Raw genomic sequence first — 20,701 nt, 5'->3', positions numbered from 1 at the left:
TTGCCTTTAGCTTGCATGGCCAATTTCTTTTCATTCTCCGTTTTAGCTTTTCTCACAATACTCGTTACATTTCTGGCTTGAGCTTTATATATTCTCACTCTTACTCTTATCTTACTCTCATGATACTCTTTCCACGTCATCTTCTTCTTGTGGATTTCTAGCTTAATAAGGCTGCACATCCATTTCACATCCAACCTATTTACTCTTCAAACACTAGGGATACATTCAGATACCACCTCATTCAAGCACTTTTTCAAAGATTCCCATGCATTGCTGACATTTTTTCCATACAGTAACTGATACCATGAGACCACAGATAGTATTCTTCTAAGTGGATCATAATTTCCAGCTTTGTAGTTCAGCATGTAGCCTGTTTTAATCGGAGCTTCAATACAAGTAGATACTTCCCAAGAAAGAGCAGAATGATCACTGTCACCAATTGGTGGAAAAATAGCTATATTCTTGACAGAGATCCCTTCTGATGTTATGAGCAAATCCAGCACTCTTTGACCTCGAGTTCCTTCTTTCACATGCTGCTTGAGAAAGTCATCCCGCAACAATTCAATAAATTCCTGTTCTTTCTGATCATGAGATATCTCTTCTACCCAATGTTTGGAAAATTAAAGTCACACATAATGATCATTCGCTTGGAACCCATAAGGCTAAATTGGCAATGCATTTCTTTGTCCCACTGAGCTGCCAGGTCTGCAGCAACACCCCACCATATATTTCATTCTGTTAACCTCCACTTCACACCAAATAGACTCAAACTCATCGCTACATGGGGCATTGTTACCATCATTGTTTTCTTGTATTTCTATCCTAACTGGATTTAAGTCATCTGATATCATTAGTAGTCCTCCTCCTCCTCTCCTATCTCTTCTGTCATTTCTAAAAAAATAGTATATCCCTTACACTCGATCCCACTTACCATATCTGATTATGATAGCCAGGTTTCACTAATGCCAACAATCTTAGGCCACATCGTATTCAATAAAGCAACAAACTCAACCCCTTTGTTTCTAATGCTCCTGGCATTTGTGTATAGACATAATAAATTACGACCTAGCCTATTCTTATAATTAGATACTATGATAATTGACTGAAAGGAGTTTATGTTAGAGAGAGAGAGAGAGAGAGAGAGAGGTCTGCCGGACATATTACCAAGTCTTATGCCAAGAAAAGAATACTGATGGCGCAGTCTAAAATAAATTTCCAGTACTCTTAGGCATATGACAGAAAGTGCGGAAGGTAGAATAAACTTTGTACAAGTGAATGAATCATTATATAGATAGAGATAGCAACTAATAATAGATAGGGATAGCACATAAAATAGAAACAGAAACTAGTAATAATAGAGAACAATCAACAGTTTACAACGACACAACAACCAAGATATTACAAAGGCGCAACAGCCGACAACATATTACAAACAGAAGGCAACTTATTATAAAAATAGAGACACGTTTACACAATATTTAATATCTTAAAATATTTTCTCGTGTGTGTGTGTGCATTTTCTTAACAATTGAGGATGAATGGACTATGGATTTTGAAGTATTAAGAATTAAAAACTATAAATTAAAGAATAAAAAAGAACAAAACTTATATAATATATATTAAGCCAACTGGAAGCAGTGTGATGGTTGTTTTGTAGGAATTGTCTTTAGATTTTGGAGAGAAAGAAAAAACTTAAAAAAAAATTATTTTTTTTGTCTAAAATCCAAAGATGATTCCTAAGGAAAGGGCAACAAACCATCATACAGCTGGCTTTGTATACAAGTTTTGTTCCTTTTTATTCTTTAATTTTTAATCTTTCAAAATCCATAGTCTACTTGATCTATGTTCTTCTCCATTATCGATTTCGTTTTTTTTTTCAATTTGGCCACTGGATATATATTTCAACATTCACATACTTTTCTTCATCCTCAACATTTTCTTTTTTTAGCTCCAACCAGTTTGGCACTGAATACTACATTATCCCTGTCTTCTAAATGATGCACATGGGCGCATCATTTTAATTCTAATTTATATATATACACACAGTCATCCTCGACTTACGTCCATTTGAAGATACATCCGTGATCCCATAATGGAATAAATAACATTTTCAACTATGCTTTCGAGCACGTGAGCATAAAGTAAAAAGTTTTTATTTAGCAACAATGCATTCAGCAGCAACCTCCTTCAACAGTCGGCACTATGCTTCAACAGTTCCTTTGTTGATTTTGTGTTTAAAAAAATAGGGGTTATTTGTGTATTTATAGTTTAATATTTTGCAATATATTTTGTGCAACATGGCTCCTACATGCTCAATTAAAAAACCTAGTGAAGAATCACAGAAAAAAGGACAATTGATCTTGAAAAGAAGTTGCAAGTTCAACGATAGTGATGAAGCAACGACAAGGTCCTATCGGTGATTGGAAAAGCTACTTCCATCATGCATAGAGGACCTGAACCAAAAGAGTATACCTCTTAGCACTATGACCATAACCACTAAGGCACTGTCTCTTCAACATGTTGAAGGAGAACACAGGACCCGATTATGACTACGAATTCAATTCTTCTTCCGGTTGGTTCATGAGATTCAAGTAGCATTTTGCACTGCATAATATGAAAATGCATGGTGAATCTGCAAGTTCCAATGAGAAGGCTGTCAAGGAGTCTGTAGAGAAATTGGATAAAATTATTAAGGAGGAAAATTATTTGCCACAGCAAATATTTAATATGGATGAGACCTTCTTGTTTTGGAAAAAATACCTGAGTGGACAATTCATCCACAAAAAGCTAAAATCTATGCCTGGTTTCAAAGTTCTTAAAGACCGTATTACGATTCTGTTGGAGGGAAATGTGGCTGGATATAAACTGAAACCATTTGTGATATGGCACAGTGAGAATCCACGAGCCTTCAAAAACATTAGGAAGAACACTCTTCCAGTTCATTAGCAAAGATATAAAAGCTGTGGATGACTCAAAAATTATTTGCGGATGCCTTAATCAACTGTAATGCGAGTGAAATGGAAAGCTATTGTGTGAAAGAAAATGTAGAATTTAGAATTTTATTAATTCTAGATAATGCTCCGGGTCATCCATCTTATATAGATGATCTTCACCAAGTTCAAGGTCATGTTTCTCCCTCCAAACACTATTTCATTGATCCAACTGATGGATCATGGAGTTCTTGTAGTGTTTAAGGCTTATTATCTACAGAGAACTTTTTCACAAGCCATTTCTGCTACTGAAGGAAATGACCAGACTCTCATGCAATTCTGAAAAGCATTCAATAATTATCATGCTACTGAAAATGTTGCTGTGGCTTGGGACGAAGTGATCTCTCAATGCATTCAATAATTATCACGTTATTAAAAATACTGCTATGGCTTGGGACGATGTGACCTCTCAATGTATGAGTGGCATATGGAAAAAGACATAAAAAAGGTTTGTGCATGATTCTAGAAGTTTTGAATAAAATGACGACCTTTATAAATTGAGTGAAGAAATAGTGGGCCTAACAAACTAACTGAATCTCGAAGTGAATGATGACGACATAGTTCAACTCATAGAAAGTGCCCCCGAAGAGTTGGGCAAACTGGAGGAACAACTTGTTGCAGAAGAGGTGGAAGGAGAAAAAGAAGAGGAAAAAGAGAAACAAGGAGAGGTAGTTAAACAATTCACAGTGAAGGATCTTGCAGAAATGTTCTCCGCAGTTAGCAATATTCTCAAAATGGTTGAAGACATGGACCCCAATGTTGAATACTACTTATTAGTAGAAAGGAAAGTACATGGTGCATTTGTTTGCTATGAACAAATTTACGATTAAAAGAAGAAGAGGAATAAGCAAAGCGCATCGGACATTTTCATCAAAAAATAAAAGCTTACACCAGAAGAGCCATAGCCTGGTCCATCACGTAGGGAAGGTAATGAAGATGTGATTGTGGAGGAAGATTTGGGTGTTTATTTTCCTATTTTATAGTGGTAGTAACATACAATACAGTTTTATAAGGTTTAAGAATTAAAATGACACTATACTTATTACGGTTAAGTCCCAAATTCCTAAAACTCTGTTGATTTAATGTATCGACTTATGCCCTGCTGGATGAATGGAACTCCGACTTAAGTCGAGGGATGACTATACATTATACCAGTTATAATCAAGTTTAGCCCTAGGTTGGAATACAGGGGGGAGCAGCAGCTCCATTACCAAATAAGCCTTGCTATTCACTTCATTATCATATACTTTGGTCTTCTAAAGTACTTCCAACACTGCATCATTACAGTTACAAATATTAATTCTCATTATAGCAAACTGATTCACTATAATCAACTACAGAAAATGTCTAACCCCAAACCAGCACTGATGCCATACTAATCAAAATTCACCAAAGAACGCTATATATATATATATATATTTTTTTTTTAATCCTTATGAGTTCACTATGGTAAGAATTAAACATACTGGTAATTCCTAAAATTTGTTCATTTTTGAGACAGACTTTATCTTTACTACACATCTATGATATGAAAGGATGTCAGTGCCATGGAAATTAAATGTTGAGAATGCAGAGTGCATTCTAAGTTGTCCAAATCTAAGTTGGCACTGAATACTACATTATCCCTGTCTTCTAAATGATGCACCTGGGCGCATCATTTTAATTCTAATTTATATATATACACACAGTCATCCTCGACTTACGTCCATTTGAAGATACATCCGTGATCCCATTTAAACTTTTGCCAAGTTTAAATTATTAATTTCTGTTTGAATTATGTCTATTTGGAGATAGTTATAATTAATGCAGGAGGAAATTTTTAACAATCCTGTGTGTAAAACATTAAGAAATCTATAGTACCCACTAGTGCTAGAAGTTTGAGGTTGGAGAAGGGGGATTAACACTGAATTCGAAACAATGTAATAGTTTCTGCAAGATGATCTATTTTGAACGAATAAAGCTTCTGTAGCTCAGTCGGTATAGATGAAGACCTTTGGTCAGAAAGACCTGGGTTTGATTCCCATCCATGACATGAGGAACCTTTATCTGGTCTCTTTTGAACTAAAGGTGAGTTATGGGAGAGATTGACTTCAATTTGGGTTTATATAGGTCAAATTTATTTGAAACTAAGTAAGAAAATACCGACGTTTCGCCAACTTAGCTGTTTGGCTTCTTCAGGGTAAAAATAGATGTAAAACAACTTAAACGCTAAAACTGTTCACTAAAACTATTAATGAAGGAAGAACCGAATACAACTGTATTTTTTACAAAAAACAGAAGAATGGTAGATCACATGCATAGAGCGTGTACGATCTCACTTTTTGTTATGTAGGAACAGTCTGTAATTAGCAGCAAGATTTAATTCTGGCACGTTTAAAGATCTTATAAGGGTCTTCCAAATATCAGGTAGAATTAATCCTTGGTTTCTATTTAAGTTATGTTTAGAACGGATCACTGTTATGGCTTCTTTTATGATTCAGAAGCGGAAATCCTCCTCTAAGTATGGCATGGAGCTTTTGTCCTGGAGAAATGAAATGCTAACCCAGAGTTGTCTTCTCTGTTATTGTTTACGTCTACTATGTGTTCCTTTTTTCTGATTTCAAAACTTCTAGAGGTCTGACCTCTAGTTTAATCTGCACGAACAGGGGATACTGTAGACTCTGGCATATTTGAAGAAAAGATGACTGTCTTTCGGAGATCTTACGAATTGGCATATGGTCTTTGAAGGTTTAAAAGCCACTCGTATTCCATGTGGCTTGAGGAGTGTAGCAATCTTATTGGAAACTGTCCCCATATATGGAATCGCGATAGTGGAATTATAACGTATTTCTTCAGGCTGTCGTTGTGGGGGGTCACAGTAAAGTATCTTGTGGATTAATTTTCTTGGGTAACCATTGTTTATAAGGTTTTTTGATATCAGGGATAGTTCATCTTTGAGGTCTTTATCTTCTGTAGTATGAGAGAGGCTCTATTTTTTAGCATGTGTACGATGCTTAGTTTCTGAAAAATGTGGTGTGAAGAAGTGAAGTGCAAGTATCGACCCGTGTTGGTTGGTTTGCAATAGACTGTAAGGCTGATGCGTCCATCCATTTGTTTCTTAATTAAAGTGTCCAGAAATGGTAATTGTGTTTCTTTCTCAAGTTCTAATGTGAATTTAATTTTGTGATGGAAGGAGTTGATCTTGGTAAGAAAATCTGTTTCATAAAAGAAGCCATAACAGTGATCTGTTCTAAACATAACTTAAATAGAAACCAAGGATTAATTCTGCCTGATATTTGGAAGACCCTCATAAGATCTTTAAGCATGCCAGAATTAAATCTTGCTGCTAATTACAGAATGTTCCCACATAACAAGTGAGATCATACACACTCTATGTGTGTGATGTACACGTTCTTCTGTTTTTTTGTAAAAAATACAATTGTATTCGGTTCTTCCTTCATTAATAGTTTCAGTGAACAGTTTTAGCGTTTAAGTTGTTTTACATCTATTTTTACCCTGAAGAAGCCAAACAGTTAAGTTGGCAAAACTTGTCGGTATTTTCTTACTTAGTTTCAAATAAATTTGACCTATATAAACCCAAATTGAAGTCAATCTCTCCCATAGTTCTTTTGGTCAAAAATAACTTTTTATCATTATAAAGGTGAGTTAGCTGGTCTCATATAGAGTCAGAGGGTTTTTTCAAAACCCTCTGACTTTCAAAATAGGAAACCTGGGGGGAAATGTATTTTATAGACATAAATATATTTCCCCCCAAGACCAGGCTCTGCGACAAGCCAGATGGGATCGCTTAAAGTTGCATCATTTAAAATACCCAACCCTGCACCAAGCAGGATTTAATGCCAGGAAGATCTGTTTTGAATGAATAATAAAGAAACTTTCAGCACACACAGGTACCTTTCCTTCACAAAGTAAGCTGAAATTGAATTTCCCTACCAGTGAAAGGAATAATTTTCTAAAAAATACTCAATGAGATAATAAATGCGAAACCTCATATGTGTGAATGTTAACAGGAAATGCTATGACGAGGTATTATCATAGCTGGCAGAGTTTTACTACAGATACAGTAAAACCCCTTTTTTTACACTTTTCAGGGGACTGATGGAAAAAAAGTGTAAATAGCAGGAAATGTAAAAAAAGATTAAAAAAAAAGGCTAAAAGATAACTTACTGCTAGTATGTGAGTCTACATACTCGATTACAAAATTTAATAACTGAAAATAAATGAATTTACAATTACTCACATTTATCTATTTAAAAAAATCTTTAATTGTTGATTGTTTTTGCTTTTCGTTTTTTTTTTTTAGTTGTTTTGAAACAGCTAAAAAAAAAATAGCCTCTACTACCTAAATAGATTCTTAAATACAAAACGACATAGCGCCAGATTGCTTTGCATTTTGAGTTCAATTGCCAGATTGAGTTCAATGCTTGACCTGTTTTTTACTATCGTGTTCAAAGTGGAATGGAGAGACCAAGATCTTTTGCTAAATGCACACGTGTTCCAGCATGCCAATCTACACGTCGCCGAATTGCCATCTTTTCTTTTAACAAAATATATTTTCTGTCTTTTTTCTCCATGTTACTAACATGGATAATCCACCACCGCAACTTGAAAGCAGCTTGCACACGCTGAATTACGTAGCAGAAATTCTGCAATATCCATTCATACTCAGATTGAAAAATCACGGTATCACTCATCACTACATTACTGCTGCAAGTCACTGTGATGGCGGAAATGAAACTACAGCCGAAAGCAACGCCACCTGGGAATAGAAATGCGCAGATTTCCACAGAAATCGATTCGAAAATCAGTATTGACACCTGAGAAAAAAATGCAAATCACGGGAAATAACGTCCACATCCAGTTGTTAATGGTGGGAAAACAATAGGCAGGAAAACGCAAATTGCGGGAACGTAAAAATGGAGTTTTACTGTATATATATATATATATATCTACATGTTAAGACTTAAGTGCTGGGAGGACATGGAGGATCCTTAATGGAGTACTGATAACACTAAGAAAGGATTAAAAATTAATTTTAATGCTTTCAATATTTCCTGTCAATCAGTGAGACATCTTCAAGGAGTACAACTAACACTTGCATGCACACAAAGACAACACAATACTCAAAATTTGTTAGCAACACACGCACTTTTTAAAAACTGTACAACAATCCAGTATGCTGCTATGTAATTATCAGAAGCAGTTATATTCTGTCTATCTGAATAACAGAAATACTGCTTATCTAAAAAACTCCTGATTCAGCTTATGGATCAATGAACAAGCAACTTAAGGTATAACACATCAGTCTACATAGTTTATAATTTCTTCTGATCTAAAAAGGATCATTTTATTATGCAGGATGAGAACCTCCATGAATTCCATTTGATATGTAGTAACTAAAAAGTTTCTCCAGTCAGATCAAAATTTAAATCTCAAACTTTCCACCCACCAAGTGGTCTGAGATTCATTAATTAATAAAGTTTATAATATTTTTTCGATAATTTTTACTGAGTGATAAGCGTAGAATTAGTTTGTGTTTATGATATTTATTTCAATCAACCTACCTAAATGACTGTTCAGTTTTCTCCTTTGCTTCATTCTCAATTAATATTTGTGGCCATTCATCCATAGGTATATTATAGTGCCTTAACCACCTTAATGCTTCTTCATATTCGTTATAATTAAGTAATTCTAAAGCCAATTCTCTTTGCAGTTCTGGATTTTTGTCCACCACATTCTGAAATGAAGTTATTTTTTATTTATTTTTAGTTTTATTTGTGCACTGTAAAATTATCAAATATCATTTTGAATTCATATCAAAGAGGAAAAAAGTCAAGTGCTTCTTAAATTTACTAGCATTTCACTAAAGAAGAAACTTTATGCAGGATTCCCCCCCCCCTCTCCAATCTCACTACTATAATTTACTAGTTTCATTTTTATCAACTCGCAGAAACCTAATTTTTCCCATGTGTAAAATAATGGTTTTCCAAGTATAACTAAATACCCTTAAAAATATTATCTTAGTATATATTCTGTTGGAGTGCAAATAAGCAGCTGTGTTTTTACTTGCTACAATGACAGAAGCAGAATAGTACATTTCATTAAAGAATGATCACCCCATCAAAATATGGTACCAATATGCAGTAATACAATTCCCAGCCCCCCCCCCCCACTATGGTAAAACATCTCTTTCCACCTCACAAACATCCATGCCACAGTGGAATTTTAACCAACGGTCTGTGGAATGGACAGCAGAGATACTATTCACTCAGCCAACCAGGTCTGCTCCACAAATTATAAAAAAAGCAACAGAATGCACTCAGGTAAATTCAAAAGCATGTTTTGCCTCATCTTCATCATCAAATTATATCTTGTACAACTGCAGTACTGTCGTTATAGTTCGTGCAGTACTGTCATTATATCTTGTACAACCACTGATGTACCATTAGTGGTTGTACAAGATATTACGACAGTACTGCACGAACAAGTTACATTAACTTCCTATCGACAATTTTACTCCAAATTAATCTGCTATCTGTCATGATTCCTATATTATCAGATTTTATATTTCGCTTTTCTAAGGCACTTTTTACTGTATCAATCCACCTACATCTTGGTCTTCCACTGAGTCTCTTTCCTGAAATCATGGCAAACATTTTCCTCTCCCATTCTGCTTAAGTGTCTATACCACCTGAGATTAGCTCTGCTAACAATGTTGAGATCTTTCTTAATATCCCCATTTTTAATATGATACTACCACTGATGCCATTCATTCACTTCCCTAAATTTTCTCAGAACTCTCATATCTGCGGTAACTGGATTCAGATAAAGTGTTTTTATTTCTAACCCAGCTCTCAGATCCATAAGTGAAAACTGGTTTGAACAGCAGTATGCCTCTAGTTTAGTGTTATTTTGACTAATTTCTCTCTTATTCTATATGAATTTATTCAATTTACTTCCTACCATTCCAGCTTTGCTAATTCTGCAGTCTATTTTCTAATTTAATTTGCCATCTTAACTAAAAATTCTGTCTAAATAGCTGAAATGTTTTACTTCTATAAGTTCTCCATTTAGAATGCAGTCAACGTATTCAATGTTTTTGCCTATTTTCACTGTCTTTGTCTTTTTATTGTTGATTTCATACCAAATTTATCACAAGTTATTCAATTTAGTCAGAGAATCTTGCAGACTTGTACTGGATTTATTTAAAAGTATATAACAACATCTGCATAAAGTAACAAGCTGAGATGAACATCTCCAACTTTGATATCAGGCTTAATGCCACTATCCTTTGTACATCGCTGTCTCATACCTGATTTAACATCACACCATCTTCATGTACCTCCTTCAATTTTAACTGCTGACTTAACTCAAATTCAGTCTAAGTACTGCTTGATATAATTGTCCCATTCACACCATATAACAGTATGTTTTCTAACAGCTTTTCTCTTAGCACCTTGTAATATGCCTTTTACAGGAGCTATGAAACAAATACAGATATCCTTGTTATATCTTCATGATTTCTCCACTATTTGTTTTAAAGTAAAAATCTGATCCTGATAACCTCTATTCTGCCTGAATCCATCAAGTTCTTTCCCAAAATTTCCTTTCTTTTCTTGGCTGTTTCTCGAGTATGCATGCATAAAACTTACTAGGAACACTCAGTAGGGAAATTCCTCTTAATTCTCACATTCAGTTTTATTTCCCGTTTTTATAGATACTATGAGAGCTCTACTCCAATCATCCAGAATTCGACCCTGTGACAAGGCCTTCTGAATTATTCAGTGTAGCCACTGTAAAATTTTTATACCTTATATTTGAACATTTCTGGTTGAATATCATCTACTCCAGCTGCCTTTCAACATTTTAAGTGCCTAATGGCTTTTTCCACTTCAAGCATTGATATGTATCACTGATTGCATTCCTGTTGAGGGTTTCTACCATCACTGTCACTGCTTGTTTCATTTAGCAACCTTTCAAAGTAATTACTCCAGACATCTAGAATACTTTTTTCAGTTTTCATGTCACCTTTATCACCTCTGATTGCTATTACAGTACTCTTTCCTCCATTTCTAAGCTTTTTCAATATCCTTCAGAATATTTTGCAACCTTCCTGATATTTATTTTCTATGTTCTAACCAAAATCTTCCCATGACTTTGCTTTTTTTTTTTTTAGCTACTTTTACACACTGCTTTGCTTTCTTACATTTTTCTGTGCATTCTCTAAGATCACATCTTTTCCTTGATTGCCTTTTTAATTTCATTTGCCATGTTTTTTTTTTCTTTTTTCTTTCAAAATATTTTCTAAATTTCTGCCATGGTGTGTGACTTCAGGAAGCATAATAAAACAAGGGTTTCTCCCCTCTCTTTTCTGCAATTTTTAACAAGGCTTTAACTATTTGCCTGGTTCAATGAATAATTAGCAGGTGCAATTTCTAACCATTTGGCTCCAAGTCTGAATTCTACCATGAGCATGGATGTTTGATTGCATTTAGGTGGGAGGTGAATGTGTTTGAGACTGCTGCTGCATTATTTTGAAGTCTGAAATGTTTAACAAAGTTCCACATCTTTAAAGCAGGGTTTCCAGATTATGTAAAAAATAAATAACAAAATATATATAAATATATAAACTAAAAATACCTATACACATTAAAATGTATTATAAGTTTACAATCTTTTGTGAGTAGGCGTCATATAAAAAATTAATACGGTATTTGATCAAAAATATCAAGAACAGAACTTTTTTAATAGGAAAATTAAAGTGCACCAAAGTTATACTTTGAATTACCTCTTTGAATGTATGATCACTTGATTAAGTGCAGAGATTCCAGCAACTCTCTTCCATTGTTCATTGCATCTCTGGTTAACCTATCTGGGAATAGCTTGTACTGTATATCTGCCATGTCTTAAAACTATTTCCCCTTCAGGGTGCATTTCAGTTTGGGAAGGAAAACAGCACAAGATGCTAAATCTGGTAAATGAGGTGAGTAGGGAACCACATGGATAGTGTGCTTAGCATAGAATTAATGGACATTCAGGACTATGTGACATAGTATAGAAGCCAGGTGCCAGAAAACTATACATGAGGCTGTTTATGACATACTGTATCTGAAAAGCATTAGAGAATAGTTTTGATGATGCTTGATTCATGATCTGGTAATGGGGAAGAAATTCCATAGATCTTGCACAACAAAGAAAGAAATTTGCATGACTTGGCATTTGACTCATTTGGTCACTTTCTTCTGCCCCAGGTGACAATTACAATTCACTGGATCGATACAAGTCTTTCTATGAATCTTGTTTGTAGCTATGGCCATTTTATGAAGCAGCAGAATAATGCTGTTTCTTCAGCACATTCATCACAGTGCTAGTTGGGAAATATACCTACATCTGTTTTAAAACTGGAATAACATATGCAGGCATAATATTAAAAATAAAAGAAATGGAAAACTAGAGCCTTCAATGGTAAAATTTTTTCCAATGTGTCAAAGGCATTTTTCAATACATAAATTGAACAGCATAATATACAATTAACAGATTCTATAAGGTAACAAAACAGTCAACAATTTCCTAATTATAAAATATAAAATTAAAAAATTGCATTATTTTAAAATTAGGAAATTTGTACTGAAAGATGCCTTTGACAAATTTTCAAATTTTACTATTAAAGATTAAGTTATTTAACATGAGTTTTCTCATTTACTTTTTTCAGAAATATGTGTACACATTACAACTCGCAAATGGATCAGGCTGCCATCTTCTTTTTAGGTGATGCCAGGAACGTTTCAAAATATTCTATATCATTACTATTTTGATATCCTTCCTAGTTTTTCTACAAAACTTTTTTCCCCAGACATTTATGATATCAATCCTCAGGTACTCTTAACTGATACAGGCTATGTACAATAGTTATAATGCCAAATAATTAGTTTTGTTCTAAAACAATAAAAACATGAAAACCACTGAAGAAAGGAATCATACTGTAATCTTAGAATAACAAAGAAAAATTAATCAGAGATAATGTACTTTCCCACACATTTTGGCCTTTACATGAACATATCTAATAATACTAGACAGAATAATGAGAACAGCAATGTGTATTGTTGATTCACATGATTACAAGTCTGCAGTTATTATTATTATTATTACGCAGGTGCTCCTATAAGATGATAAGGACTTCTTGAGTGAGGGCATTTATCAAGTGACTTTCTCTGAAAACCTTCAGTAAAGCTACACTAACAACATTTGCTGGTTCCAAACACTCACCCACATGCCATGAAAAGAACCTGATCTCACATTTTTCTTAACCATACTCTTACCCATTTCCCAGGTATGACTGAGTTCTCAATCAAATTGAACTCTTAGAATTTGGTTTTAGTTTATTCCTACCACATTTAATTGGAGCCTCTCCTATTTGAAGTGTGATGATCAACTTCCACAACAAGATCTAAAGTACAATGGCATCCTGATATGAAAGGAGGAAGACTATATTATGTTAAAATGAGTAGTGGAACAGCACTATATTTCTGAATTATGTGCAGTTTAGATTTATATATAAATCTAAACTGCACAACTCAACAGTATGCAGGCCCTTCTTTTAACCCTTAGGTTAGGAAGGTCTAAGACTGCAGCAGCAAATTATAGGTATCTCAATAGTGGTGGTAAAAGTACTGGAAAAATTCATTAAAAAGATAATTCAAGAATGGGTGGATTAGAATATGATGCTCTATGAGGGGCAACATGGCTTTGTGAAGGATAGGTCATGCCTTAGTAATTTAAGAACTTTTTTAAAGTAGAATGATAGCTGAGTGATAAAGGAAATAGCTACGTGATGATTCTGCTGGATTTTGCAAAGGCATTTGACCGAATACCACACAGAACTGTGTTATGCAAATTAGAATAAATAATTTGCATAACACAGTTATGCAAAATAGAATGGGGATGGTTATGTGGATAAGAGAGTGGTTGCTGGAGAGATATCAAAAAGTGGTATACAGAAGAGCAGGAACCAGGCGAAAGCTGGTGACTAGTGGTGTGCCAAAAAATTCAGTGCTAGGACCATTATTGTTTATTTTGCACATAAATGGTAATAGGAAATAACCTGAAAGAAAATATTCAGTTGCTTGCTGATGATACAAAATTAGGTAGAGTAACAGTATATCAAGGAAAGTGGAGAATTTGTAGGATGATTTAAATAGGATGCCATAGATAAAATATAACAGTATCAGTTTAATGTGGAGAAATGCAAAGTTATGCATTGTGAGATAAATAGATTACAAGCTGTGTACCACATTGGGGGAACTGTACTCCAGGAAATAGAGATTTAGGGATGGGTAGACAGAGAAGAACACATTAACAAGTAGAGATAAAAAAGTTGTTATTCCTTTTTTTATAAGGCATTGATATGGTAACATCTGGATTACCATGCTCGGATCTGGTCTTCTGGGTTTCTTGGGAATAAGGAAGTGGTGGAGAAGATTCAGAGACAAGCAACCAAAATGAGTAGTCTGTGGAACATTCCCATTGAGAATAGATTGAGGGTGTATGAATTGCAGAAGTTGGTTGATAGGAGAAAAAGAGGGGATATGATAGAAATGTTTAAGTTACTTAAAGGCTTTTATAGGACTGATGTAGGAAAAATGCTTCAATACGTAACTAAGGGGACAGGACAAGAGGCCATCCCTGGAAGTTGAGTAAAACTGCAGTTGGTAAAGATGTGAGGACTAAATTTTTTCGACTGGAGAGTTCTAAATGAATGGAATAAGGTACCAGAGTCACTTATTAATGCGTTCTCTGTTAATGGGTTCAAGGAGTGGTATGACATTGTGTGGATAGTTTGGGTCCCTGTAATAAGTCTATGGACTCCATGGAGGTACCTATAAAATAATAATCACCCTGTTTTTCTTTAGGAAGTTTGATATTTTGTATCAACATCAGCTTCTCTTATATATGAGAGAGAGCATTAAGGGTATCCGAAGCAGTTAACTTGTTCAAAAATTTTATTATCTATTATGATTTTACTTTTGAAAGTGATGATTTTCTTTTATCAGTTGATATTTCCATTCCAAAGCAAGTGTGTTCAAGCAAAATATTAACCTCAGGAATTGATCTTCACTTTTTTCCTACGATTATTTGGTTATCTGCAAACAACAAGGTATTACGTATAGTTCCACAATTAGTTTAAATGCTGGGTTTATATTTTGCTTCCATTTCTTTACTATTTCACTAAAAAGAGTGGTGAGATAGACTTCAATTGGGTTTATATAGGTCAAATTTATTTGAAATTAAGTAAGAAATACCGACAAGTTTCGCCAACTTAGCTGTTTGGCTTCTTCAGGGTAAAAATAGATGTAAAACAACTTAAATGCTAAAACTGTTCACTAACTATTAATGAAGGAAGAACCGAATACAACTGTATTTTTTACAAAAAACAGAAGAATGGTAGATCACATGCATAGAGCGTGTATGATCTCACTTGTTGTTATCTAGGAACAGTCTGTAATTAGCAGCAAGATTTAATTCTGGCACGTTTAAAGATCTTATAAGGGTCTTCCAAATATCAGGTAGAATTAATCCTTGGTTTCTATTTAAGTTATGTTTAGAACGGATCACTGTTATGGCTTCTTTTATGATTTGGGAGCAGAAATCCTCCTCTAAGTAGGGCATGGAGCTTTTGTCCCATTCTATGGTATGGTTTGTCCTGGAGAAATGAAATGCTAACCCCAAGTTGTCATCTCTGTTATTGTATACGTCTCCTACGTGTTCCTTTTTTCTGATGTCGAAACTTCTAGAGGTCTGACCTCTAGTTTAATCCGCACGAACAGGGGATATTGTAGACTCTGGCATATTTGGTCTTTGAAGATTTAAAATTTTTTTTTCATATGGTCTTTGAAGATTTAAAAGCCACTCATATTCCATGTGGCTTGAGGAGTGTAGCAATCTTATTGGAAACTGTCCCGGTATATGGAATTGTGATAGTGGAATTATAATGTATTTCTTCAGGCTGTCGTTGTGGATCAATTTTCTTGGGTAACCATTGTTTATAAGGTTTTTTCATTTAAAAGTCTGTCTTTTCCAGAGTTCATTTGGTCGAAAATAACTTTTAATCTATAAGAGTAGTGAGATTATGCATCCTTCATGGATATTTCTGTTTATTCGTTTCCACTTGCAACTTATTAAATTATTATATCACTGGGCATTAACATCTTCAAGGAGGAAGATGTTAACGCCCAGTGATATAATAATTGATATAATCCTTGAAGTATGGAGTAATTACTTTGAAAAACTGCTAAATGAAACAAGCAGTGATGACAGCACAGTGGTAAAAAACTGACCAGGCATGTAGTAAGGAATACATATCCATACTTGAAGTAGAAAAAGCCATCAGAGGCTTGAAATGTGGAAAGGCAGCAGGAGTAGATGACACTCGGCCAGAAATGCTGAAGTATGGTGGTATAAAAGTCTTACAGTGGCTGAACTGCATAGTTCAGAAAGTCTGGACAGAGAGATGAATTCCCGATGATTGGAGTAGAGCTCTAATAGTACCCATATATAAAAAGGGAAATAAAACTGCATGTGAGAATTACGGAAGTATTTCCCTACTGATTGTTCCTGGCAAGATCTATGCAAGTATACTTGAGAAAAGTTTGAGAAGAATTGTGGAAGAAAAGCTGGATTCAGGCCAAATAGAGGCTATCAGGATCAGATCTTCACTTTACGACAAATAGTCGAGAAAGCATGGGAACATAACAGAGTTCTGTATTTAAGTTTTGTCGATTTGGAAAAGGCATATGACAAGGTGCCAAGAGAGAAGCTATTCAATACCCTACAGTTATATGGTGTCAATGGGGCATTATTCAAGCAATACTTAGTCTTTATTTGAGTTGTAAGTCAGCAGTTAGAACTGAAGGAAGTACAGGAAGATGGTTTAATGTTAAATCTGGTGTGAGACAAGGATGTACATTATCCCCTCTGTTATTCATTATCTATATGGATCACATTATGAAGGAAAGTGGTATTAAACATGATATCAAAATTAGAGATGTTAATGTCAGCTCTTTGCTTTATGTGGATGATGTTATACTTCTAAATAAAACCCCAACAAGTCTGCAAGATTCTCTGACTAAATTGAATAACAGTTGTAATAGATATGGTATGAAGGTTCGCAATAAAAAGACAAAGACAATGAAAATAGGTAGAATTGTTGAAAATGTCAACTGAGTTGTGAACGGGGACCCTGTGGAACAAGTAAAACATTTCAGCTACTTATGCACGATATTTAGTGAAGATGGCAATTTAAATATAGAAATAGACAACAGAATCAGCAAAGCTGGTATGGTGGGAAGTCAATTGAATAAATTCATATGAAATAAGAGAGAAATTAGTCAGAACACTAAATTAGTTGTATACAAGACAGTGTTCAAACCAGTTTTAACTTATGGATCTGAGAGCTGGGTCAGAAGTAAAACACTTGACCAAAGACTAGAGACCGCAGATATGAGAGTCCTGAGAAAGATTAGAGGCGTGAACAGATGGCAACAATGGCAATATCATATTAAAAATGAGGATAATAGGAAAGAACTTGACATTGTCAGCATCCAGGAATGCGTCAGCAGAGCTAATCTCAGGTGGTATGGTCACTTAACAGAATGGGTGAAGAAAGATTAGCAAAACAAGTGTTCTCTGCCAGGTTGGCAGCAAAATGACCCAGAGGAAGACCTAGATATAGGTGGATTGATACGGTACAAAGTGCCTTAGACGATAGAAATATAAGAGTCTTGACAAGTAACAGACTGATTTGGAGGAAAATTGTAGATAGGAAGTTAGTAATGATGTAATATTTTCATGTAGTACTGTCATATCCTGTACACCCCTTGAGGGTACATGGCAGGAATTTGATGATGATGATGCATTAACATCTACAAGGAAGTGAAGAGGATATTATGAAAGAAACAGTGCACTCATGTGAAGTCCTTTACAGTGAGTGCAATGTGTGAACTTGAATGATTGCAGCAATACTGGATGAGTGGTATTGCTAAGAATAGCACAAGAGATGAGATGTGAGGTAAGAAGAAAGGAATGTATGGCAAGGGAAAGAAAGTAAGGAGAATGTCATTTATGATTCTATGACTAAATCTTGTTTCTTTGGTGCAAAATTTAATGGTAGTAGTGAGGTTATCAAGATTCAAAGAAATGAAAAAGATGACTATTTTGGCAGGCACAAATGACTTGAAAGGAAAAAAAAAGTATGGTATGGAGAAGATATGAAAGTTATTGGAAGAAGCAAAAAAAAAAGAACAGTAAGAGAGTAAAGACTGTGAGCCTGCTGCCAGGGTATGACAGAGGCAAGTTAATGAGGGCAGATGAGTTATTGTGCAGGAGAAATGCTGTGCCCAGTTTGCAGACTTTTGGACAGAATTCGTTGAATGGAAGGATTTATATACAGATGATGGATTTTTTTCTAATTTTTGTTTTTTTATCAATTTTATATATTTCTGTATTTTTAATTAATTTTTTTTAACAGTCTGGAAATGCTTCTCTAGAGTCCAAACATGAAACTTTTTCAAGCTGCTTCAGGCCTCCAGTTAGCGGGAAAGTGGTTTCATACAGGCGATGAAGGGGAGTGCAAGGGAAGATGTAAATGACATCCATTAACCAATTAGCACAATGAGTGCAGGCTGTGTAATTATTATGAGGGAGAACCTTCAACTACAGGAACATACATTGGAAGAAGGAAAGATCACATGGCAGGCAGGGCCAATGAAAGAGAGAAGTGTCGGAAATTATTAGGACCCTCAAACTATGATGCATATGTTTTTCTCGATAGCATCATTAGCTAGTCTGCCATAGCTGAAGAGGAAAATTTATTCACCATGATCCATTTCCCCTCTTGTTGGTCCTAATGGCAGGAAGGAAATGGATATTCTTCACCACTAAGACATAATTACTTGAAACAGCATATGATGGTGGGGAGAATTCAGTTTGGGAAGGCTGAATATGGTGACAGCATTAGAAGATCTGTCAACAGACAAGGTAGCCACACTATCTTCAAATGGGAAGAGAGATTATGCAGTCTTGACTTGAAGGTGCCAATCATGTGGACTTTTCAATTAAGAGATATGTGTAGAATTATAGGGCAGGTATTTATGGACAAGCTTAGGAGGCAGAGCAAAACAGTGCTATGGTATAAAAATCTGAAAAGGAAGGACATTAGCAGTGCATGGGAAATGGTCAAGTGATGTCTAAAGGAAACAATATTAGACTATATACCCAAGGTTAGGAGAGTAAATCAGGTCAGGATTTCAATGGATAAGTAGTATCATTAAACAGGAATGGCAAAAAACAGGGTATATAAGGAGAAAGATAATTAGTAAGCTCATGGGCAGTACAAAGCACTGAGGAAGGGTGACCACAACAGGGTAAAAAAGAATGTATAATCAGTTTATGAGAGGAAATCAGCCAAACAAGCCACAGGAAATCCTAAAGAGTTCTGATGCTGTGATGAATTAAAGAAAGAATGTGAATGACTGTAGGATAACTTTAATGAGTGATAATTGTAGTGGGCTTGAAGTGGAATGAAGGGTAATCTGGAAGTTGCTATGTTGTAAGGCTCTGTGCTTAGGCTGCTGCTGTTTAATTTGTAGATGAACATAAATTTATTCGTATGGCATGAATATCAAAACATGCAGTACAATACACTTTAATAACATATAAAATTAAAAGTCAAAAGTCATTTTAAAAACCAATAAAATTAAAAGGTTACATCCATATTGGTCAGATAGTTCATAGCTTCGGGTGTAGCACTTAAAAAGTCCAATTCGTCTCCTGAATATGCTCTGAGATAACACTGAGTCACAATATGGTTCACAGTTTGTCTCTGAGCTCCACAATCACAATGCGGGGATGGTCGTTTACCCCATTTAAAAAGCATGTCTGCACATACACCATGACCAGTTCGTATTCTATTAAGCTGAGTCCAGGATTTTCGTGGGAGGTGTGAGCAAGCATCAAAACTTTCTTGTAATTCATTGAGAGAAAATTTTGTGATGTCATCTGTATGGCTCTCCCACTGTTCTTGCCACTTTTGCTTCAAGTCAAAGTTAGAATGTAGTAGTAGTTGGACTAATTGTAGTGGTGGATGTCTTGATCTCAATCGTCGCACACTTAAGTCTGGGAGATCTAAATGTATTGGTAGGGCTGTGTTCTCCAAGATTTTCTTATACTCATGTAAGAGAGCCTTAGTCCTGCGCAGATTCGGTGGAACAATGTTACTAAGAGCTGGAAGCCAGTGTGTGGGCGTTGATTTAATTGTGCCAGAAATCAGTCTCATTGTATTATTTAGTTGGCTATCAACAAGTTTAACATGTGTACTATTTAGCCACACTGGTGAGCAATATTTGGCAACAGAGAAAATTAGACCAAGAGCAGTAATCCGCAGATTATCGGCTGTTGCTCCCCATGTCGTGCCTATTAGTTTTTGTATTATGTTGTTACGGGTTCTTAACTTAGCAGAAACGTTTGTTAGGTGTTGCTTGTAAGAGAGCGTGCGGTCCAGGGTAATGCCAAGTACTTTGGAAACTTATTGTGTCGTAGTAAACATCCTTCAAAGAAGATATGTAAAGTGACATCTGCCATGTGATTATTAAGGTGAAAGCTTGATACTTCTGTTTTGTCTGGATTGAGCCGGAGCCTCCATTTTTTATAATATTCAC

At 35.1% G+C, this 20,701-nt stretch overlaps 1 protein-coding gene across 6 annotated transcripts in view; it reads right to left on the bottom strand.

The window, feature by feature from the left end:
* LOC150103803 (exonuclease mut-7 homolog) overlaps positions 1-20,701 on the bottom strand; it is a 317,319-nt gene that overhangs the window by 192,760 nt on the left and 103,858 nt on the right. For all 6 annotated transcript variants that reach the window (XM_090396546.1, XM_090396545.1, XM_090396544.1 and 3 more), the window contains one exon: positions 8,555-8,727. In XM_090396546.1, coding sequence (XP_090252672.1) covers positions 8,555-8,727 — 173 coding nt within the window. The remainder of the gene's footprint in view (positions 1-8,554; positions 8,728-20,701) is intronic.

This window comes from Typopeltis vanoorti, chromosome 8, assembly GCF_054136105.1.
Source record: "Typopeltis vanoorti isolate ZY-2024b chromosome 8, IOZ_Tvanoo_1.0, whole genome shotgun sequence".
NCBI lineage: Eukaryota > Metazoa > Arthropoda > Arachnida > Uropygi > Thelyphonidae > Typopeltis > Typopeltis vanoorti.
This window is presented reverse-complemented; position numbering and strand designations above follow the sequence as displayed.